General features: G+C 48.3%; 1 protein-coding gene across 3 annotated transcripts in view; it reads right to left on the bottom strand.

Annotated features, from left to right (window-relative positions):
- Positions 1-1,261: 1,261 nt before the first annotated feature.
- The window catches only part of DISP3 (dispatched RND transporter family member 3), a 29,986-nt gene continuing 7,430 nt past the window's right edge, over positions 1,262-23,817 (bottom strand). Inside the window, exons 3-21 of one of the 3 annotated variants that reach the window (XM_039697549.1) lie at positions 22,812-23,031; positions 20,641-20,777; positions 20,085-20,219; positions 19,698-19,858; positions 18,497-18,636; positions 17,673-17,818; positions 16,062-16,223; positions 15,528-15,689; positions 14,964-15,086; positions 14,237-14,373; positions 13,547-13,728; positions 12,979-13,109; positions 12,706-12,878; positions 11,424-11,550; positions 10,458-10,603; positions 9,948-10,107; positions 9,460-9,573; positions 8,331-8,497; positions 1,262-6,736 (exon numbers count right to left, since the gene is read on the bottom strand). In XM_039697549.1, coding sequence (XP_039553483.1) covers positions 6,374-6,736; positions 8,331-8,497; positions 9,460-9,573; positions 9,948-10,107; positions 10,458-10,603; positions 11,424-11,550; positions 12,706-12,878; positions 12,979-13,109; positions 13,547-13,728; positions 14,237-14,373; positions 14,964-15,086; positions 15,528-15,689; positions 16,062-16,223; positions 17,673-17,818; positions 18,497-18,636; positions 19,698-19,858; positions 20,085-20,219; positions 20,641-20,777; positions 22,812-23,031 — 3,086 coding nt within the window. In that variant the 3' untranslated portion in view covers positions 1,262-6,373. Of the gene's footprint in view, positions 6,737-8,330; positions 8,498-9,459; positions 9,574-9,947; positions 10,108-10,457; positions 10,604-11,423; positions 11,551-12,705; positions 12,882-12,978; positions 13,110-13,546; positions 13,729-14,236; positions 14,374-14,963; positions 15,087-15,527; positions 15,690-16,061; positions 16,224-17,672; positions 17,819-18,496; positions 18,637-19,697; positions 19,859-20,084; positions 20,220-20,640; positions 20,778-22,811; positions 23,032-23,817 lie in introns of all 3 variants that reach the window. The other 2 variants (XM_039697548.1, XM_039697550.1) reach the window with 2 other exon arrangements.

Genomic DNA, 23,817 nt, shown 5'->3' on the forward strand with positions numbered 1-23,817 from the left:
CAGACTAATTCGCCTCCTTTCCATCAAACATGTTTCCTCCAATTTTGTGCTGGCATTAAACAAGTATTTCATTTGCTCTAGCTTTCTGCTCAAAGAGGCTGTGGTTCACAGTCCTCTACACAAGGCACTTGAAGCAGCAGGATGATATGCCAGACCCTCAGGAGGACCTTGTCCCCACAGAAATAATTATTCCCTCCATGTCTTCCTGTAGTACCTTTCTCTCACTCTTCCCTTGCCCTGAATTTGAGCTCTAAGCTCCCACAATAACACAGCCCTGCTTCAGGCTGGATCAAAACAGCACAGTTCAGCCCACACTGTCTTTCAGTCAGACAACATTACCCAGGACAAGATTTCTGCAGTGTTCCCATGGAAGAAGAAGCTCTTGACTAGCAACTCCTCCTCTCCCCCAAATTTTCTTTCCCAGCTTCCTTGAGAGGCAGTAGCATAACTAATGGCCTGATGCAAAGGCTGTGGCAGATAAGACACCAGAGAACCTCAGTGTTGTTTCTTCCCAGGTACAATGCGAGGCCTTGCCTAGCTCCCTAGAAACATCGTTGGTTTTATGTTTTTTTTCAGTGTGATCATCAAACAAGACAGCACACTGGCTCATCACCATCCATCACAACCTTCACTGTTTAGTAATACAATGTATTGTCCCCTTGCAACAAACTAACACTCCATCCACAGCTCCCATTTGTTATGATCTGGCTGACTGGGACAGCTGTTCATGTCAATGCTGCAAACACTCAATTTGGAGGAGAGACAGCATGGTTTAACTGCTAATAAAAAGTGTGTGTGTGTCCAGACTGTCACAAGACAGTCATGGGAGAATCAGAGATGAGTGCAGCTCTGTGCAGTTGTGAGCAAGGGTGAATGCAAGGCACATTCAGTTTAGATGAAATGTATATAATATAGTATAATAATGTAATTATTTAGCCTTCTGATGATGGAGTCAGATGTATCATTCTCTCTCCCCTCGCTGGAGTCGCCCTTGGTTTGTAATAAGTCCTCTTGCAGTCCTCTGCAGAACCTGTGGGTTCCTGCACTGCCTTTTCCAGATTGCCAGCTCTCCTGGATGTGATATGGCTTCAAGAGGCCCAGCTTCAGCAGCAGGAGCAGACAATCCTGTGCACTTCAGGAACTGGTTCTGTGGCCTCATCCCCACTGCATTCCTTACACAGCACAGATCCTGTCAGTGCCACTCTGGTTGTCAGCATGTGTACAAGAACAGAAATGTGGTGATGAGTGAGGGATCCAAACGTGCGAATGTCAAAATCTTTTTATTTACAACAGTCTCCAAAAATCAAGGAACACTGAAAATAGTGAGGGTAGGAGACAACTTACAAAAGTGACACGCATACATCAGGAATTGTGCTACATCACTCTGAGAACTGACACTCTAAGGTCTGCACACAGCGTGGTGGAATGGCAGTGCCCTCCCTCCCACTGTCCATGGGGCACTCACACCTCTTCCCCCTTGTGTTTTGAACCATCCTTCCTCCCATTTGTTCTGCTTCTGCCTCCAAACCCTTCTGCTCACCTGCTTGTTGCTCTGCCTCTAGCCATGGTCGCTGCCCCCCACCTCCCTTCAGCAATTGCCCAAAGGAGGAGCAGAGAAAAAAAGCCAAAAACCTCTGCCCACAGGATGGAGACAGGCACTGAAAGATGTCTACCTCTGGGACTCTGGGTGCTAACCCAGGGCAGAGTAATTAGCAGAAGCCTTTGAAATATCTGTAAACTATGGCTTACGTGCTGTCTGGGGTGAGGAGTGATTTTGTAAGAACCAAGACACTGAATTTGTCCTGCCTGGCAATTTGTCCTGTCCAGTCTGCACAGCTTCCTTGGTGGACAGTGTGGGAGGATGTATTTGTGTCATGGGCTTAACAAAAAGCCTTTTATAACCTTCCAGAAGGGCAGGCTGCTCTGCTACAGAAATTCAGTGCAGGACAAGTTAAACGACTGAGACACTGCAACATCCCAGTTTGCTCCAGTGGAGGCAAAGCCAGGGTCTCTGGAGACCATTGCCTCCAGACTACTGTATCAATGGTCCCAGCAGTTCTCCAAGTGTCAATATGTCCTTCTCCTTGGGGATATTTCTCAGGCTACCTTTGCTTTGGCATATTTTCAGATACAGCAGGAATTGAGAAACACAGTCCAGCTCAGCCTCTGATTCCTTTCAGAATGTGCAGCCTTGGCAACTGCTAAGGTCAGCAGCCAAATCTGATGCCCCAGTTGCCCAAACCCAGCACCTCAAGAGGCACCACAACATAAAGAAACAAACAGGGCCAGGAATCATGGATCTTTTCCTTCCTCTGATGCTGATCTCTGCACTGCACATCAACTCTGTTCCTCCCGACTCCAGAGCTGATGTGGACAGGGCTGCTGTGAGCAGGGACTCTTTCTCTGAGTGTCCACATTGATGGGGAGCCCTGGACACACTCAGTAGCTGAGAGCAAAGAGCAGTCACACCAGCTCTGTGCATGAATCTCAGAGCTTCAGCACCAAGGAGCAGTGTCCTTCTGCTACTGCCCTGCACTGGAAGGGAGAGAACTTCTGGGCAGGACAAGATCCACTCTGTTTTGTAGGAGATGGCATAGTTCCAGAATGACCCCCTCCTCAAACACTAACCTAACTTTTCAGAGGTTAAGCGTCAAACCACGATTTACTGGAAATAAAGGAGTGGGCAGTTAATAGGCACATTCCATTGCCATGTGCTAACTGAAAATTCCTGTATGCTTTTTAATTGCACAAGGATCATTTTAAAATGGAAAATCAGAGCATTTTCTTCCAAGTAAGGCTGATTGATGTGTTCTGTTTAGAAACACCAAAACTGAAAGCTTTGTGTGAAGCTGTTTAACTCCCTGGCTTCCTCTGCCTAAGGAAATTCTCAAGACATTTCCAGCCACTTTCAGTCCAGACTCTGTGAGCAGCTTCAGCATGAACACCTACCATGGAGAAGGCTGAACCTTGGCAAGACAAGACAATGGGGCCCAGGAGATGTCCTGTGAAACAGAGGAATCACCAGGGAAAGAAGATAGGCAAAGATGTGGGAGTAATCTTTTAAGGTGAACATCTGCTCCTGGAACAGCACCAAATAGGTGAAGCCTTGCTTTTTATTGCTATGAGCATCTGCCTTGGAGCACCAACTCCCAGCAGGGCTGTCAGCTACACCTCCACAGTTGCTCAGATAAAGCCATCCCTTTTCTTACCTCTACAGTTTTATGAGTATTCTGTAATCACAAGGATGACACTGTCTACCTGGACATGTATACATCTGCTACTCATTTGCTGTCTCCACAGATGCCTGGGGAGATCAGGATGTTTTAAATGTTTTGCAGAAGGCTGGGCTCCAGGTTTAAGTCTCTGTCACTCCACTGCGTGTGGAGAAAGCACCAGCCACCCCGACCACAGAGCTGTGCAGGGTGAAGCAGTGATGGGGCAAATGTTAGATCTTTAGAGAAGTGTCATGGCTGTGTTTAATCAGGGTCTCAGGTTACATCATTCAGTGAGTCCTTGCAGCATAAATTTCCTAGGATCCTCTACTGGCTCTTCTGCCATCCTGCTACATCTGGTGGAAGTTCCTCCTCCTCTCCTTGCCTCAGTTTCCCTCCTGGAGGGGCACAATCTCCTCAGCATGCCTTTGTGAAGAATTTGCACTTATCTTGGTCTCCCCTGTTCCTTCTGAATAGTTCTAGCCACTGCATTCCCAATATCACTTTGGGCAACAAAAGCCAAGGTGATGCCTGTTCCTGCTAGTGCCCACCAGTCCCTCTGCACAGAGGGAGCTTGGGCTGGCTGGAGAGGAGGAGAGAAAATGATAGCTTGGCCTTTTCCCTACCTGCTTCAGAAAACAGGATGGATCCTGTCAGGAGCCAAGAACTCTTGTTATTTTTGTCTGCAGATCAGAGTCACTGCCAGATCAAACCCAAAAAACATACAAGGTGTCCCTCTACTTTTAAATTAATCTTTGCTTCCCCTACAGTGGCTGAATGAATGTTCCCAGCATGGCATGTCCAGAATCACACTGGAGGTGGGGTGTTTATGTAGCCTCTTTATAGTGAGCTCAAACATAGCACATCAGGGGCTTGCATAGGCTTTCAACTTCACAGGATTCAAAGCACATCTGTGCCTTTTCTTAAAGGCCTTTAAAGGTTTCTTCATACTTACAGAAGGAGGAACTTCCTCTAAGGGTGCCCTCAGCACCTTACTCTCTTGTCTGCTGACCTGGAAATATCCATCAGCTTTAATCACCCAAAGGAGGTTTGAAGTGTTTGCTAAGTTCAGGTCAAGCCACGAGCCAGAGGATCCTTGGCCACAAGGGACATCTTGCCATCCCCTGCAGCACCTGTACAGCCACACAGGGGCCATGGGGCTGTATGTATATCAAAAACACTCTTGCCCTCTCCAGTCAGTGCTCAGAGCACCACCAAGAGTTAAATCTGGAGCACAGACACAGGGAACAGCATGGCTTACAGACCAAGGATGGGGCTAAGCTCTGCACAGCAGCCAGCAAAGCAGCACAGCTTGAGGATAGTCAAAATTCCTTTCCAGAACCATTTATTCATGGGCACAGGGTTCATCATGAAGGAGCTGGTGCAGATTAGAGGTAGGTGCCAAGAAACATTTAACACTTTGCAGAAAGGGGTAACTCCGAAGCGCCATGGGAGATCAAGGAGAAACCAGGCTACTCACATTCTGCTCTACTCATGTTCTCACATCCCTCACTGCCTGTAGCAGGATTACTCTGGAGTCCTGGAAACAATAAGAACTCCTCTCTCCAGCTTGGGGAACCTTGGGGACACCTTGGGGAGCCTACTTTAGAAACAAGTATTTGATCCAGTTTAACGGGGATGACACAATGTGAAGGTGTAACACTGGCAGGGATCAAAGCAGGGATGCACTGAGCCAAGGAGAAGCAGCTCAGTCTCTCAGCAGTGCAGGCCTCACAAATTGGCTGGCAATGGGGTTGGACTTCCTGGAAGTTTCATCTTAAAAAGAGGGGTTGATCCAGAGAACACAAAGCCACCAGGACATGAAAACTGCAAAGAAATTGAGTCAGGCTGCTTCCTGGCCACATTACTCTATTGGCACCCTTGTAAATACTGGTTAATGCATCTCCCAGTGGGCCTGACCCTCCCCTTCTGCCAAGGATCAGATGTGCTGTATATGAATGCACACTTAGCTATTTCAATTTTAAAAATACGATCTAATCAGTGATGCTTAAAATGTACTCGTTAATGGCACCAGTTTGCGATTTAATTTTACTTTAATATAAACCATCTGCTCAGAGCAGACAGCAGCTGCAGCTCTGGTGCCCTCGGGTCTCCACTAAGGAGGGTGTCTCAGAGCTGCCACAGAGGATGCTGTGCACACCACCAGGTTTGGGCTCTACCTGGCCCCAGGGGTTACCTTGTCCTCAGGCTGAGAGCTGACAGCTATGGCCAAAGGGCTCTTCAGGGACCTCAGGGCTCTCTTTTCTCTCCACCAGGAACAGCAGAGGCAGTGACTGGTGAGGTGACATGGTGGGACTGGGCATGGAAACTGCCTTGACCTCACTGCTGGGATGAGGGAGAGGAGGGCAGGCTGCTGAGGGCAGCATGTTTTTCCCAATGGCTGTTGACAGACAGATCGCAGCACAAAGTGCACTGTCTCTCCAGAAGGAAGGGGAATGCTTTGTGTCCCAACCCCCTCTCTGAACCACGAAGGCAGGTCCACTGCAGGTGGTGCCACCCAACAGCTCTAGTTTGGATCCCAAAGTGACACTCATAAGAGCTCCTGTGCAGCAAGTTCACTGCTGGTCTGGCATGGGCACAGGGCCTGGCAAAGGGATGCAGACAATGCTGTCCCCAGGCCTGTCCAACAGCTCACTGCTGCTCTTGAAGGCTCAAGCAATGAGGCACAGGCTTGGTGTGGGACGAGGACACCACCTAAGAGTCATCATTGCAATTCTGACCCTGGACAAGTGGAGGGGAAGGACAGAGGGAAGGGTTTTTGAAAGGATCAGATGACCTTCCCAAATTCTCCCGTTTTAGCCTTGTGGGTCCAGAAAGCCCTGTTTGTTAAAAATAAATTCAAAGAACAAGAAAAGAAAAAAAAAAGCAGAAAGAAAACTGAGAGAAGGAAACCTCCTCCCCTCCTATTCACAGGCTGAGATATTCCCTGGGCAGCCCTCACTTTCCATCATCCATCCATCACTACCTAAAATAAATACAAGTATAGAGCAAAACTCATTAGAAAATAAAGTGCATCTGGAATTGAAAAACTTCATGAAAAAAGGGTCTTTTTTTTTTTTCCTTACAAAAAATATCCTTTAAAAAGAAAAGAAAAAAGAAAAGGAGCAAGAGGACAGACCACGCGGCTCTTGACCCGAGCCCTACAGGGCTGTCCCGTTGGGGAGGGGGATCTTAAACCCACTCTTCAGCAGGGCAAGGCAGATGCAGAGAGCCAGCAGGCCGGCCAGGAGCACGGCCAGCAGAGCCTTGAGGCAGGAGGCGCTGCTGCGGGTGAAGGTGCCGGGCGCCATGGTGCTCAGCAGGGCCGTGCTCACAGTCAGCGTGTACACGATGGACACCGCCGTGTTGAGGGCCACGATCTTCCCAAACTTGGCGAAGGGGGCGATGATGCAGAAGAAGAGGGGCACGGTGGCAATCAGGGTGGTGGCGGCGCTGGAGACGATGGCGACGCCCACGTGCCGCACCGCTTCCAGCGTCCTCCACTGCCGGCACGCCGCGGCGTCCTGCAGGGACAGCAGGGTCACACCACGGGCATGGCACACGCGTGGCGTGCTCCAGGGCCCAGGAAGAGGGAAGAGAGGGGAATCTGGACTCCGTGTCTCAGGAGGCTGATTTATTGTATTATGATATTATATTAAATGCTATACTATAGCTTGGCTAAAAAGAATAGAGAGAAAGGATCCATCAGAAGGAAGGGAAGGGGAAGGGGAAGAGGAAGAGGAAGAGGAAAAGGAAAGAAAAAAGGAAAGGAAAAAAAAAAGAAAGGAAAAAGGAAAGGAAAAAGGAAAGGATAACAAAAACTCGTGACTCTCAGAGAGTCCGACACAGCTGGACCATGACTGGTCCTTAAGTAGAAACATCTCACATGCACCAATCAAAGATGCACCTGTTGCATTCCACAGCAGCAGATAGTTATTGTTTGCATTTCTTTCCTGAGGCTCCTCAGCTTCTCAGGAGAAAATCCTATTGAAAGGATTTTCATAAAATATGTCATAGTGACAATGGGGTTCACTGGTATTTTAGGCTTTGAGACGTGTCCTAGCTGATAGATAGAATCCTGATCTGTCACGGTGATATTTTATGAAAAATTCTTTGTAGGGTTTTCTCCTGAGAAGCCTCAGAAAAGAAATGTAAACCATAACTATCTGATGGCTGTGGAATGTGGTCTGGAGATTGTTTACCAACAGGTACATCTTTGATTGGTCCATGTGAGTTGTTTCTAGTTAATGACCAACATGGTACAGCTATGTGAGCCTGAGATTGACAGGTTTTTATTATCCATTCCATTCCATTCCATTCCATTCCATTCCATTCCATTCCATTCCATTCCATTCCATTCCATTCAGCTTTCTGATGGATCCTTTCTCTCTATTCTTTTTAGCATAGCTTTAGTATAGCATTTTAATATAATATCATAATATAATAAATCTGCCTTCTGAAACATGGAGTCAAGATTCTCATCTCTCCCTCATGCTGGGGACCCTCCAACACAACCACATCAGGACAAAGAGGCTACTGGAGTGCAGCTCAGACATTTCTTGCAGTGCTATGCAAAGAGCCATAGGGTTTGAACTCAGCAGAGACAAAGGCTGCTGGAGTTTGTGCCTCCTTTCCACCACATCAGACTGACTGCTGGGCCTACACCACACAGACACTGCATGCAGACACTGCACTTGGCATCAGAGATCCCAGGTTTTATGGTTTCCATCTTCCCAATGAGACAAAAGATGTTAACAAGGCCAGAGGTCAGCTGGTGGTTGGTCCAGCAGAGCAATTTTCAGAGGTTACAGAATTAGTGTAGAGCTGTTTCAGCACAGACTGCCTTCACCTGGACATGAAAACAGGTTGCTTTGGATGCAGCTGTGGCCAGCAAGAACCACATGGGTTGGAAACCCTTAATTGAGTTTGCCGTACTCAGGTACACAAGTTCACAGTCTGGAGCAGCCAGCTGGACAAGCAGCAAACACCATACCCCAGGGATGCTCTGAGGGTGCCAGGACACATCCCCCCGTGCCCATCGTGTGTCCTGCATCACAGCTGAGCAGCATGGAGGCACCAGAGGAAGGAATGCAAGGCTGTAGGAAGAACAGAGCTCACCTCTGCCTGGTGGAGTGGCAGGTTCTCCCCTGCCAGCAGGTAGCCCTCCACCAAGTGCACGCAGTAATCAACAGAGGAGCCAACGAGGATGGAGAGGGAAATGGCTTCCACAGCTCCCATCTCCCAGCCAGACCAGTACATGATGGTCACCACAAGGCAGACAACCCCTGCGTGAGAAAGGTGTTGTGAGGAAAATGTACAGGACTCTGGGAGTTTGGGATCATACCCCACAGGTCTGTGTGCCACCCAGTCTGAACCTGGTACACAGTCCCCCTGCCACAGAGAAAAACACTTCCCACACCTTCCCTCAGCACAGGGACCATTTCCTAAGGTGACCAGACCTGCTGGGCCTCGTGGAACACCTAGCCAAACATCAGGCAAACTGACAGACTGATGCCATCCTGGACTAACTCTTGCTAAATGAATCCAAGCCCAGACAAGTGTCTACGTGGGCACACAAGGCCCACAGGGAAGTGAGCCTGTTGTTTTGCTTGCTGCAGTTACACAGAGGCTGAGCACACTTTTTTGAAGGCAAAGAGTACTGTTAGTTTGTGAGTCACATGTGGGAGACCAAGTGGTTTCAAAATGTTAGATTTGATTTTTAAACTAAGAGGTTTAGCAACACATTCAGACCACAATATTATCAAATCACCAGTCTGGGAGAGGAAACTATTTACAATTTTGCTTCAAGTACTAAAACATTGCTAAAATGCTCAGGTTTTAACATCTTCCACTGCTTGGAAACAGCAGCCATGGTGCAGGTTCTTGGAAAGTAGTGAAATTGTTATTCAGAGCTTGTGGGACTTAATCACATTATTATACATAACAGGTAGGGATGATATTTGTGTAGCTAAAACCCTTATTTAAACAAATAGAAGGGATTGTGTAGATAAAACACACTGGGAATTAAACACACAAATCTACTTTCCCAATGAGGTTCCTGTGCATTTGTTGAGAGTTTCTTCTGTTCACTTAGCCAGTCTGTTCTCTAGGACTGGCTCCTGGAAAGCCAAAAGGGTTTTCACAGAATACAAGCAATTCAGTTCAAATCACCAGAGAATCAGCAGTGCCACAACCCATCAATTTCAGGAAAAGCAAAAGCCTGACACATTGGAATTGGTGTTTTTACCTAAGATGCTGAGCAGCACTGGCAGCAGGAGGAGGATGTGTGTGGTGAACACTGCCACAGCAGCCACACAGATGACCAGCGAGAGGACAAGACCATACAGGGCACTCTGCACCCCTGGAAGGAAACAGCCAGCTGATATGAATCCTGGAAGGTGACAGCTGCGATGAGAAAGGCACCATGTTCCTGCTGGCAACAAGGCAGGCAGGGACTCACACTGGGGAAGACAGGAGGGGGAGAATGAAAGTGGAAAGAAGGTTTCTTGAATCTCGCATCAGCAGGGCAGAGTCCCTTCCCTTACCTATTTCCTTGGGCTTTGCCTAATTTTGACAATACACATTACTTAGGGCAGGAACAGGCTTTAGGAATTTGCACAGCAGTGGCAAAGGACTGCAGATATAACCCATGCCCACCATATGGGATGGAGTGTGCTGTGAAGATGTGTCAGAGAGCATGACTTCCCCAGGGAGAGAAACGTGGCAGTCACTTGCCTATAATCTCCATGAAAATCTGCTTCCAGTGCTCACAGGTCTGGAAACCACGCCGGAGAGCAGAGCCCTCTGGGAAGAGCTGGAGTTGCTGCTGCAGGAATGTCTCCCATTTCAGATAGTCAGCATATGTCTGGAAGGAGGATTTCCCCTTGTAGGTTGTCTGTAACAAGATAAACAGAGTGAACTCACGTCCTGCTCTTCGGGCAGGGTATGCATGGCAAGGGAAAGGGCAGGACAACCAGCTCGAGTGGCAGCACCAGGCAGAACTGGCAGTGGCATTGGGGCAAATCTGCCACCAGCTTTTTGCCTGAGCTAATTGTGGTGTAAGCAGCTTCTTCTACCAGCTTGTGAGTGAGTGCAGGCATCTGTCCACAACAAATGCTAATAAACATTAAATTATATCTGCAAGCAGGAGTGGCCAGTGCAGAAAGAGCAGAGCTGAACCCCAGAAGTCTCAAGATGGAAGTGTGACCAGGATGACAGTGCTACCAGGTGATGCCCTGTGCTCACCGATTCAAATGCCATGGAGATCCACTGCACCTTCCCATCCTTCACCCCCACTGCCCCGTGAGAGAGCTGCCCAGGCAGCAGGTTTGGCTCAGGGATATTCTTGCACTCAGGGTGCAACATCTGCAGAAAGGAGGAGATGCTGTAACCTGGAGAGAAAGAAAGAGCAAGAGATGGAGGGCAGAACGCGGAAAGGAAGCACATTGGAGCAAAGAGATGCAAAAAACCCCAACCAACAACCCAAAATGAGAGCCCCAAGAGAATCACAGGACCCATTTGTCCACAGCTGCTTCCCCCTGCCACTGTGGTTTGCCAAAACCTTTGAGGTCTCGGCATCACAGCCCTCAGCTGCTGCAGTTTGAAAGGACACTGTCATCAGCATGGGACAGGACAGTGCCACTGCTGTTTGTCCCCAGCTGCCAGGTAGCAGCACAAAGAGCAAGTGCTGAGGGGCTGTCTGCCTGGCCTGGCAGGGATTTGCTCCAGGCATGGAATTGGCTTTTAGCCTGAAGCCAACATGCACTTCCTGGGCTCAGCTCCACAGGCTTGTGACCTCTGAAGTTGGGAGAGATGGTCACTGTCAGGTATGCAAAGCCACAGAGACAGTGAGTACCCACTGCAATGAGATCAGGTGTGAGTTCATCGTTATCCAGGAGCTACTAAGAGGATATTTACTGAATCAAAAGACTGTATCTCAAGCAATACCTATGACTAGAAAGAACATATGCAATTCTGCTCTTATCTTTCTGGATTAAATCCCAAAGAATATACCCAGTGTTTTGACATTAGAGAGACCATCTTTCTTTCTTTCTGTCCCAAAAAGCACAACCAATGACATGTTCTAGAAGGGTCAAGCTGCCTTGGGAAGAAAAGGAGACAGCAAGAAGCAGTCCCCCTTTCTGGTTTGCTGTTGAGGACCCCAGCTCAAGCAAGCACAGGTAGGGCTGCAGAGGAGTTAGTCTAACCTACCCGAGGGCAGGCACTGAGCCCCTCCGGGCTTCACCAGCTCAGAGTTGCTGGCAATGGCTTTGCAGAGGCGGCACAGGTTGCCAATCTCTTTGAAGAGGTCAAAGCTGTCATCGTAGATAACACTGCCCTTTCACAAGGAGACACAATGACAAGAGCACCACACGTGAGACATACACACAGCAACTGGCACTCAGCTTCCTGCCTGCTCCACTGCCTGCATTTCTCAGTGCCCCTCCAGAGGAAACAGGCAAAGGCTGATTCTGCACAGTGCCCCCAAATCACAGAGCAGGAAGAACAGCAGAAAGCTGAGGTGCAGCAGCCAAGCTAAGTATAATTTTTCTAGGGAATGACTGTCATGTGTCAAGGTATGAGATCTCACAGGTAAGTTGATTCTAGGAAAGTCACATTTAGTGACTTTTCCTAGAGTAACAGATTTTTATTTTTTGTCAATACTTCATAACAAGATGTATATTATAGAAAAATATCAGTTCCCTCAGTCTTGAATGTGTAGTGAGACTCTATACTGCACTCAAGATGGGTTTGTTTCAAAAGTCCTCAAGAAAGCCAGGTTTAGACTCAAAATTAGGAGGTTATATATTGCACTCAGAGGGATTTTCTGAAGTGTCTGAAGTGTTTTTTTTCAATAAGGACTTCCTGATTTCCATTATTTTATCGATTTGCTAAAACAGAACCGTCCTGGCTCATCACAATGCTACAACCCTTGCCCTTCCATCCATCCAGACTGCTGGACCACCCTGGGCTGTGGGTATTAACTAAACACCATCCAGACAGCCTGCCCCTCGCTTGGCAGCCCCTTGCATGCCAGACCAGCATGGCCTGCCCAGCACCCAGACCATGACTGTGGCATTCACATTCTCTGAAAAAATCCTTTCGCTCAGCGTTTTTCTCCTGGGAAGCTGAGAAGCCTCAGAGAAAAGGAAAACAATTCTTCTCTCATTTGCTTCTCCTGTGATGTGCTCATGTGGAATGTGTTTGGAGATTGTTCACCCACAGGTGATTGTTTCATTGGGTTCTGATGTGAGTTATTTTCACTCTTTGGCCAACCAGGGCCAAGCTGTGTCAGGATTCTGGAAAGAGTCACGAGTTTTCATTTTTATCTTTTGAGCCTTCTGTAAGTATCCTTTCTGTATTCTTTACTATAGTTTAGTATAGCATTCTTTAATTTTAATAAAATAATAAATTAGCCTTCTGAGAACATGGGAGTCAGATCCATCCTTCCTTCCTTCACCAGGGCACCCCACAAATCCAACCCCACGAGTACCAGGTCTCCGATGACGTGGTTGTCCTGGCGCCTGGTGCGGTTCACGCCTCTGATTCCAAACACCACAAACACCATGGCTCCCGTGTCCACCAGCGGCCGCACCGCCGGCTTCCCACAGCCTGTGTTCATGCATGGGTTAAATCCAGACGTGGCTGACAGCTTTGCTTTGGGCGCTGCTGTCAAATACAGAGTAGAGGTTGGTTATATTGGATGGCAAGGAAAGGTCTGGTTCTCTGGATCTTGGCATGTTTGAGCAGGGCCTCATCAGCTTACCTTTTTCACTGGGAACATAGAGGATGCCTTTGGTGGGTCCATCTGGGCTAGAGCTGAGCAGACAGCCTGGAGGTGCCACACACACTCGGCCGTGGTAAGGGGGCTTGTGTGACTGGGCAAAATACAGTTTCCTGTGCAGCAAAGAAAGTTTGTTATGGGGGAACAGAGGGGGAGAAGATGAAGTGTCCAAAGTATTACATGGAAACAGACATTCCTGGGGAGAGAAACAACAGGAAAGGTGAACTCTGCAGATCTGTATCCCTAGCCATTGTACATTCTGTGCTGCCTGTTCAGCCCAAGAATTCAGGTGGGTAAGGGCAAGAACCAGATCAGCAACATCTTTTTGCCACTCAAAGAAGCCCCCAGTCACAGTCTCTCACCTTTTGCACGTTAATGAAGCTATGGGCCTGCAAAGTGACTGCAGATATGGGGCATATATGCAGCAAAGCAAATTCTAGAGCTGTGGATGTCACTGACTGAGAGCAGGACCAGCACTGGCCATTAGGCAGCTCACATCAGCCTCTCAGCTGTGCTGTTCCTTGACCCAAGGGGGGTTTTGGAAGGTTACCGTGTTCGCTGCTGCTCCTTGGAGGCCACGTAGAAACTGAAATCGAACTTCCAGCCCCTCTTGGTGTCACAGGACAAGGTGGTCATCATCCACTTCCTGGGGCTCATCTGCTTAAGCAGCCCTACTGTGGACACACAAGCTGTCAGCTTCCTGGTGAAGTTACCGAAAGGCACTCTATACACCTAAGCAATGGATTAATGAAAACAGACACTTAACTCCACGGGGTTGCAGCCTGTTGCACATCAGCATCACACTCTCCCTTCCTCCCTGAGCACTGGCACAGCCACACAGAATGAGCACTGCAGGCACAGTCAGCCCCCAGCCTGTCTCTTCCCAGCGATGGCCAGTGTGTGACAGGCCCCTTAATACCCTCGTTCCCAGTGGCCTAGGCTGAAGGGTGGCTGCTCTGCCCAGGGTGAGGGACATCTGCCCTAGTGGCACCCACAGTTTTGCTCCCATCACTGACAGTCACCTCTCAACAGCAACAGGTGAAGTCTTGTGGCACTCCAAGGTATCATCTTGGATGATGCCAAGCACAATGCCTTCTGTGTTAACTACCCTACTGCAGTGCTCTGAAAATGTCACCCAAAGCTACCTAGGACCCCATGGAGAGACAGGAGGAGGCTCTTGTGCTCACCTGCTGAGTGCTGCCCTCTTGCTAGAGGGGTCCAGCATCCTGGACTGACTTACCTGGAATGAAGGCACCTCCCCATCTCCTGGTGACACCATCTGCCAGGGCGCAGGGACACTGGCATTGAGTGAGAATCTGTAGATAGCTGGTTTTCCCTTGCTCCTGGACTTGGAGATGTACACAGTCCCCTGGAGCTCTGAAGAAAACAGAGGGCATGAGGTTTGGTGGTACTTCACAGCCAGCAAATCCTACAGGTGCAGCCAGAGCAAAGGAGGGCTCTTATGGTCTGCTGTCTGCTCAGAGACACCAGGCACAGCCTCACAGTACATCTTTCAAAGGCTATCACAAATACATCCTGAGCTGCAGTAATTGCTGATGGCTTATTGAGTCATGTCAGCTCAGGACCTGGCCCAATAACTGCTTTATCCTCAAAATCCCCTGCAAACTGAATTTACTCTCCTCGTGACCTGCCGACAAGGTTGTGAACAGGACTGGGATGTGAAAGCTTGGGGTTCCTAGCCCTGTACTCAGATCAGAGGGATATGACACTAGATGATACTGCCACCTGGGTTATAGGACTGTGTCCTAGAGAGCAGTAAGCATTCAGGGAAAGGGGGATTCTAAAGATGCCCCATAGATCCAGCACCAACTTAGGGCTCAGTGGGGCTGGCTGTGAAGAGAATTACTCCCCATCAGCTATTCAGAGAGCATGTGGTTTGGTTTGTAGCCCAGTGGATCCTTGGGCCCTGGCTGCAAATGTGGCCAGAGTCCTCATGCTCCACTCACCTTGCTGCCCTGCATCACTCATGCTGCCTTTGCTTCCCCAAGGTGAACCTGAGCCCCTCTTCTTTTTTTCCAAGGAAGTTCGGATGTTGTTCTGCAAACTGTGGGGCTTTTCCTGAAACAAACCTGTCCCACAAGGTTAGTCAGGGAGGAAAGGGTGAACAGCATAAGAAAAGATTTACCAGGCCTGTGCACACCACAGACTCAGCTGCTGAATACCAAACCCTGAGCAGGCAACACAGTGCCACAGTCTCTTGGCTGGGCACTGACATGAGACCAGCACTTATGAGTAAAAATAGTCAGTTTTCATGGTCTGTGAAGAGATTGCTCCAGAAGAAATACTCAGGCAGTTCATGGCTAAAGCAGGAAATGCTTTTCTAAATACTCCACTCCTACAGGCAACTCAACCATCCTATTCCCAATGTGTGCCTCCTTTCCACGGGGTCCATCCAATGTCCAATGAGATATTTGAACACTGTAGGTGTCTGCCTCACTTCAGCTCCTCCAGCCCAGGGCTTAGGCCAGGCTGGACTGCACCCACCATGGCTTGGGAGCCAGTGTTCTCACCTGAGCAGGTAATGCAGGAGATACCTTCAGCACTCAGGTTGTATTTCAGGTCCAGTAGCACCTGGATGTTTGTGTCTGGCCGGAACAGGACGGGAGCGCGGCTGGCTGGGTGGAGGCGGCTAGCAAAGAATATGGACAGCAGCAAAACGAGGAGAAAGAGCCCTGCAAGGACAGACCTGGGTAAGCATGGGGCGCTACGTGCACTTCACACTTCAGACATGCTCAGAGAGCAGCCATGTGGTAGAAAGACGGTATTTTCAGCTGGAAAAAGAACTGGGAGCTGGGCTTTCTTGTAATAAACCCCATGCCCGGAAAAAAATCTATCAGGCATTGCCACTTTAGATCTGAGTGAGAAGAAAGGGATGGAAAAGTCCCTTAGGGACTGACTGTTCGGGGAGCACTCTCCCACTGTATTACAAGACATTTACCATGTCCCTTTTCCCAGCTCTTGTAACTAATAATCAAGGCTTGGAGACTGACTGAAATGTCAAACCCTCTAAAATGCATGTAGATGCACCCTGCCTCCTTGCTTACCCACAATCACCCATCTGCTCTTCACTGCAGACCACAGCACCCAGTGTTCCAGCAGCTCTTGCAGATGAGTTATCAAGTGACCCTGGTTGCTCTTCTCTGCAGAGAGCTGCAGATTTTCTGGCATCACAGACACCAAGGGGACATCCCCCATTTCCAGGGAGACTAGGATAGAGAGAAATCAAAAGTAGTCTCAGTGTCATGAGTGTCTCTCAGAGCTCTCTGCTTTCCTTTATCAAATCCTCTGCAAGGTGCTGTACAACTCACTCAAGCTAAAGAGATGGAGTAAGACCCTGGCAGAGGCAGTGACTCGAGAATGTTTTAAGAAGCATCTTTGTCAAGTCACTGCCATGCAACAGCTACAAGTGTAAATCCATAGCTCATTCCAAATCTTCAGGGTGTTCCTTGCTCTCCCAAACCCCACAAATACTGTCCATAAGGTCACAGGGACACTGCATGCATCTTGGGCCAGCAGAATTTGTCCCCATCCCACTAAATATGTCTTACTGCTAATTACACATAGCTGACCTCTTCCTGACTGCAGTCTGGCTCCTCCCTGATTCTCTCATCTCCAGAACAGGATGCCAAGGGAAAAGCCCCCTTCTCTGTGTGTGAGAAGTGGGCACTTGCTGTGGAGGGATGAAGCATGCCTGGCACACTGCTCACCCAACCTACAAGCCACGCTTGGGCAGTGACTGGAACAAGCTGCTTTGCTTCTTCACAGTTCCCTCACGCCCAGGGCCCTGGAGGAAAACATTCTGCTGTTTGCAGGGAAGAGAGGGATTATTTCCATACATCACCATTGCGTGTGGCTCTGGCATACTAAGGAGAACTCTTGCAGCACAGAGCCAGAGCCAGAGCTTCTCTGCCTGCCTGTCAAAGGCATATCAGAGCCCACTCTGCAGCAGGGGCTCTGCACATGCCATGGAATTGATTCAGTTGTCTCCAGTTCCAGTTTGCTTTCAGGCCTGAAAGCTACTCACTGCCCTGACCACAGCTGTTGGGAGTTTAAAAGGAAGAGATTCCAGCAAGTTTTAAAAGCCAAGTACAAGAGAGCACGACCCTGTAAGCACCTTTTTCTTGGGATCAGGGCTGGAAGGATTATCTCCTGCTAACAACAGATAGGGAATTTCTGGGGTTTTTTTCTAGATTGTTTATGTGATCTCAGGCAAGTCACTGCCCTCTTCATACCATGATGAAGGAGCTGCTCTAGGGGGCTGATGCTGGAGAAAAACAGTGTTCTTTCTCCTGCTTCCCAAATACAGTGCTCCAAATGGCAGGGAAGAGGGGAAAACTTTACTCCATGGTGAGCTGTCCTGGTGTTATGGATTAGATGTTTCATGGCTACTTCATGTCACAACCAGTGACAGAAAGCAGACCACAGTAGACCCAAGAGAATTAGCAAACTATTTAAGAAAGCATGCATTGACACCCACTGAAGATCTCAAAGCAAACTTACGAAGAATACTGAGTCCTACAACTTCCCATGATGACACCATCTCCAGCTTACAAATTCAGGGAACTGAGGGAAGGACCAGTGTCAGGGGCAGGGAGAACTGCAGGATGAAGAGGGCAGAGTGATCCCCCTAAAGGCCCCAAACAGCAGACACATACCAGGCTCCTCCTCCACGCTGAGCAGTGGGATGTCATCGTCCAGGTAGGGAAGGGTCTCTCTGCCTGCTCTGGAGGTGGCTGCTGAGGCAATGAAGAGATCTTCAGCCAGGTGCAAGGCACTCTTTTTGGTGCACTTCTGACTGCAGCTGGATTGAAGCAGGAAAGTAGAAAAAGGCAAGAGTTTAAAGCCTCATACCCTGTGAGGAGTTACCAGAGGGTTCCTTCAGTGGCAAGGAGCACAGGAACAACCTGCTCCAATTGCTTGGGAAGACAGCAGGAACTGCCAGGAGCAAATTCCATTGCTAAGTGCTGAGAGGGCAGGGGCTGGGCTGGATACCCAGAGCAGGGCTGAGCTGGGGACACTGGGTGCTGAATGATGGGAGTTTCAGCAGTTCCTTTCTCTGCTAGTGAATAAAATCATTCCAGGTCACCTGCAGTGCTAAAGAGCAAGGGAAAAGAAAATGTCCTCACTTTCAAACACAAATCTCCACATCCTGCTCACAGGCAGGAGCAGTGGGGACCTGTCTGCCTTGCAGGGTTTGCATCTCCACCTTTTGAAGGTTTAGCTGTGCATTAAGTGGAAACAAATGGTCCAATACTCCATGGGATTCAACTAAGAGAATTGACTGAGAGAGAATGAGACTGGGACTTGACCCTTCCATTTTGCTCCAATCTGTAATGGCAGAACTTAAATTTCCCTTCTGTCAGAGCCAAGCCAAGCTGCCTGAGGGGAATGAGGATAAACTGAGATGATAGGGAAGGAATCTGCAAACCTCCTTGACTGTAAATTCCACAGCTTCCCACCCACAGGCTCCAGGGCTCACCTGGCTTGGCAGGAGCTCTCTAATGGGGACACGTAAAGGGTCCATATTCCAAGAGCAGCTGGCATGGTGAAGAGCACAGCTACCCAGCAGCAGGACACAATCAGTGACATGAAGAGTCCAAAGTCATGTACAGCTGGGATCTACAGGAAGAGAGAGAACACGGGATTGGGATCTGTAAAGCCTATAGCTGGTCTGTGGATACACAAATAATTTGGCCATGACAGACACTTACTTGACCAGCCTAGCTTGTTAGGGAATTGAAGTAAACAAGTCCTTGGACACAATACTGATAGGCTGAATTTAAGTTTAAACAAGGGGACCCCAGCCAATCCTTTTGAACCAGAAATGCACCCATATCATTGCCCAGTTATCTGGGCAGAGTTAAGACCTCTGTCCAATCCTCTCTCTAAGCACAGGAAATCCAAAGCCCCTGTAAAAGAGGGTGCACTTCAACAAAGGCTGGCTGCTGCCACATGAACTTTGCAATGTGTGTACATCACATTCCTGTCTCCAGCATCAGTGACAGGGATCAGCTGGGGCAGGATTGCTGAAGAGATAGCGGGCAAGAAAGAGATGTCTGCAGGAGCCTGAGAATAATACATGCTGACCTCAGCCCTGAAAATCAGCAAAGCTGCTAGGTAAAGCACTGAAACAGAGCCTGTTTGATCAGTGGCACAGTATTACATTGGCTGGAGACAGAGACAACACAAACTCTCAGAGATCCATGCAATAACAGCAATAGTTTATTATGGATGCCTCCTTATACAGGATGTTTAAATCTCCCAGGGTTAGACAACTGATTGATCTGGGTCTTAACACCACCCCAGCTCCTTGACCAGTGGTATGTCTGCATTCCAGAAGGAACATGACTGGATGAGATCTGTTTGAGTTCAAATCTAACCAATGACTGCCCATCCAGGGACTCATTTTACTTCTCTTCTAGAATGAACCAGGCTAACCAAATTGGATTTCTGTTATGGCCAGATTTACCTTGTCCAGCTACAGACCAGCTGTACTGTGACTGCACAGAAGTATTTCCTTGGGTGATGCACTCCCTTACAGCAAGTAAGAGACAGCCCTGTAAGAAGCAGGTCTGGCAGCCCGCTGTGCTGAAGGAGAGGACAGATGGTGCTGGCAGGTTCCTGATCTATTGGGCCCTTTGGCAGACATTGAAACCCCAAATTCCAAAGGTACAGGGTACCTGAGAGAAGATGTTGGCAGCATATGCTGCAGCTGTGGTCAGGGAGGTGAAGAAGGTGGCTTTCCCTGCTGTCTGGATCGTGTGGATCATGCGCAGCCGCAGGTCCTTCAGGTGGGTGGCTTGGCGGTAGGTGTTGATGAAAACAAAGACATCATCAACTCCTGGAAAAAAACAGCAGAGATATTGATACTCTGCTCACACAGGTGACACCCACTAAAAATCTGATTTCCCCCTTGACATTTGAACTGCAAATATTAAACTTATAGGTAACAGAAAAGGGCCTGAAAATTCAATCTGCATTTGTCCCCATCATCTTCTCTCCTGCAGACAAAAGGCAAGGCAAGGCAGCACAGGTAAAGCACAGGCTTTGAGTAAAGATGAGCTTACCAATCCCCACAATGACAAAGGCAGCCACACCATTGAGTATACCCAGATACTGGATCCCAAACACGACATGGTACAGGAACAGAGCCACCAGGCAGCTTAGCCCAATGCTGGCAATGCCAAAGAATGACAGAAACACTACAGCAGAAAAGAAACACAGAAAAAAGAGTTTCTCTGGCCACCCTCAGCAGAACAAACACCTCCCATCTTCCCTCTTGGGATAGTGGTTCCCATGAGTGTGTTGGTGACAGAGAGCAGTTCAGGGCTGCAGGAGTACTGCTTGCAGACTCCTTCCCATGAGGGTCATGCAAAAAATTACATCAAATTTATGCCAGTGTTACCAAGACAGGCATTTGCATCTTTTATTCCTGATCTCCTGTGAGTCTTCCCCTCACCCTGCCCATAAATCTCTGCCCTGGAGAATCAGACTGGCTTGCCCTCCTGCAAGCTGCTGTGCCACACTGGTGCCAGGGCATCAGAGTCTCTCCTAGCCTGGACACAGAGACACAGGGCACATTTGGATTTGTGTTAGAGCAGGGTAGATGTGACCCCAGCATACCTGAGCAGGAGGTGAGGATGTAGACCAAGACAGCTATGCAGCTACTGCTGATGAAGGCCAGCAACATGTCATTGTTGAAAGTCCTCCTCACTTCATAGTCAAACAAATCTGTCCCTCCATACAGCACCTGGACTTTGCTAGGGTGGGGAGATATGAAAGAAGAGGAATAGTTGAGCATAAAAGGAACAGACCCAGGTGGTTTAAAGCACAGTATCTCCTCCAGAGCCAAAGGAGGTCACTGCTCTAATAACCTGGCAGTTCTCTGAGAAAACAGAGCAATGAGAGCACATTGAACAAAATTGCTGCTGGGGTGAAATTCATACAGGAAAGGAGAAAAATAAAGAGCAGGTCTAATATTTTTTTTAATTCATCCACTGCATGGTGGGTCTTAAGCATTAATAGACAGTTCCTGGAGCCTTCAAAGCCAATTCCATCTGGAATCCTAATCATTGCTTATTATATTAGCACTGTGGATGCAGGCAGAGGGAGAGCTTAATCAGAAACTATATGATTTACCAGGTTCTGCCTCTGGAAGCAGGCTCAGAGCAAAAATAATCCAACATAATTTAACCAGGACTACAATAATGCTGCACCACAGGAGGCTATCAGGGATCTGAGCTTTGGAACTGAGCCTTGGCCTCAATTCCCCTTTGGCTTGTCAGAATCACAATCTGCTTTCCCAGCCCATTGCTGGGAATGCTCCGTGGCTGCCTGCATTCCAACCTGCTTTTGAAGATTAGTATCTGTTCATTCTGGGAAATACTGAGACTCAGGGCAGGAGAAAGCTGGAGTCTAAGGAGGTACAGAGACTGGGATGCAGAGCCTTCTGTCAACTGCCTGAGTACTGGGATGCTCTTTTAGCCCTTTTAGCTCTATTTTATCATCTCTCTCTCACACAAGCACTGAGCAAAGCTCTGCTCAACCAAGACCTGGTAGTGAAAAAAGCCTGCACTTCCTGAAACTTATCCTGCTCTGAAACTCCCTTCCCCACTGCTCTGTACAAAAAGCAGAATTGGATCCACAGGCTGAGCAGCCTTGAGTAAAGATTTCATCCCCTGCATCAGACCAGTAGTGGCCAAATTCAGAGCAGGAAGACAGGTCTGATTGAGCTAGTGGAACTAGATTTGTAAGCTAGAAGCAAAAAGATCCTATGCCAGACAAAGACTCAGTGGAAAGACAGGCAGTAGATTCAAACTTTGTCCCCCTTTCATAGTCTCTTGGTGTCCCTGGCATCTTGCTACATGTGGAAGTGGCAGTAAAGGGGAGCATATGAGTAGTTTTCTGCCATATACTCCCCACCATCATTCACAGCTCTGTGGCTGAGCCTAGTTTCAATGGAGATGCTTTTTCATCTGGAACACTGTGCCTTGGCCACTGTTCAAGTCTGACCAGTAGTCCAGGCTAGTATGTCAAGCCTTCTGTGCCTGGTGCCTTCCCAGTTGTGGGTTTCTCTGGGTCTGGATTGAAGGCACTGGAGACAGTAGTTTCATGTTCAGACTCAGGTGTTTATTCTTTCTTATCAGTAGAACAGTCTCACAACCATGAGTTTGGCAGCTTTTCATTAGAAAGCACAAAGTGGCCAACAATCTCTTGTTACAAGGTCTTTTAAGACTAAACTATCCCATTAAGAACTGACACCTAGATTATTTTCCCTTTTAACCCAATCACTGATCCCAAAGAGCTGCAATGTGGACTTTTCTGCCCAATTACAAAATGCCACCCAAACCCAAGAAGAAGAAAGAAGAAGAAGCATGAAGAAGAAACCCAGAACAACACCCTGTGCCCTCCAACTTGCTCCCATCCACAACATACTAAAAATCCCAAACCCTAAATTCCTCACCAAGTGATCCACCTACACTACTCTCTATAATCTATTTCACACTTTTGCGGATTCCTGTCTGTCTTGAAGTCCAGGAAACTTTTTCCATGAATGAGGGTCAAAGTCAGTGCTCCCCTGGGGATCAGGGCACCCCAGAGCAGAGAGAGAAATATCCCCAGTGCCCTGGGTTTCCACACCCAGTGAAGCCAAATGGAACATGGCTAGAGCAGAATAGGCACTTCTGCCCTGGCGAGATCTTCGAGGCAGAGCTTTTGCCCTGAAAGATCTCTTCCATCCTGTGCCCTTCCCTGCTCTTGTGCACTCCCACCTGCCCTGCCTGCACCCCCCTCACCTGGTGGACTGCTTGGCCAGCATGGCCACATAGGTGATGACAAAGTTCTGGAACTTGCGGCGCTGCTCCTCCCAGCGATCCTCCACCGAGTAGTAGTTGGGCAGCGGCGCCCCAAAGAGGATCTCGCTGCGCAGCAGGGAGCTCTTCCTGTTCTCAGCAGACAAGCCCTCATCCACATACCAGTAGAATTCGGGGTGGGTCATGGCCAGCTCCAGGGAGCCTGCAGGAGAAAGCAGAGCCACTTTTGTTAGGTCGTGCTTAATTGTCTTGGCAAGGCACAGGATCTGCTCTGCCATGGGGAAACTGGGAGTCATCCTCTGCTTCATCTGTTGTAAATGCAGGGCCACCAGCAAGGGGCAAAGGATGCCATCTTATCAGAAGGCTAATTTATTACTTTATTATACTATTTATTATTTATTATTATACTATTTATATTTATTAATTATTGTACAATTATATTATTTATTATTATACTATTTATTACTTTATTATACTATATTATATTAAAGAATACTATACTATACTATAGAATACAGAAAGGATACTTACAGAAGGCTAAAAAGATAATAATGAAAACTCCTGACTCTTGAAAGAGTCCTGGCACAGTTTGGCCCCCAATTGGCCATTGAGTCAAAAACAACTCACAGCAGAATGCAATGAAACAATCACCTGTGGGTGAACAATCTCCAAACACATTCCACATGAGCACAACACAGGAGATGCAAATGAGATAAGAATTGTTTTCCTTTTCTCTGAGGCCTCTCAGCTTCCCAAGAGAAAAATCCTGGGTGATGGAATCATGTTCAAAGAATGTGAATGCCACACTCATCAGAGCAGTGCTGACTGCTACTGCCTTCCAGAGAGCAAGGAGGGCCAGGGAAACCTGGATTGCAAAGACTCACATCCCACTTCTGTTCTGTGACTACTTGTCATACTGCCCCCATGCACTTCCTCATCAGGGACACATCTTCCACCTCACTGTCCTGAACTACAGCACCCCCAGCCA

This window comes from Passer montanus, unplaced genomic scaffold (genome assembly GCF_014805655.1).
Source record: "Passer montanus isolate IOZ18808 unplaced genomic scaffold, ASM1480565v1 scaffold118, whole genome shotgun sequence".
NCBI lineage: Eukaryota > Metazoa > Chordata > Aves > Passeriformes > Passeridae > Passer > Passer montanus.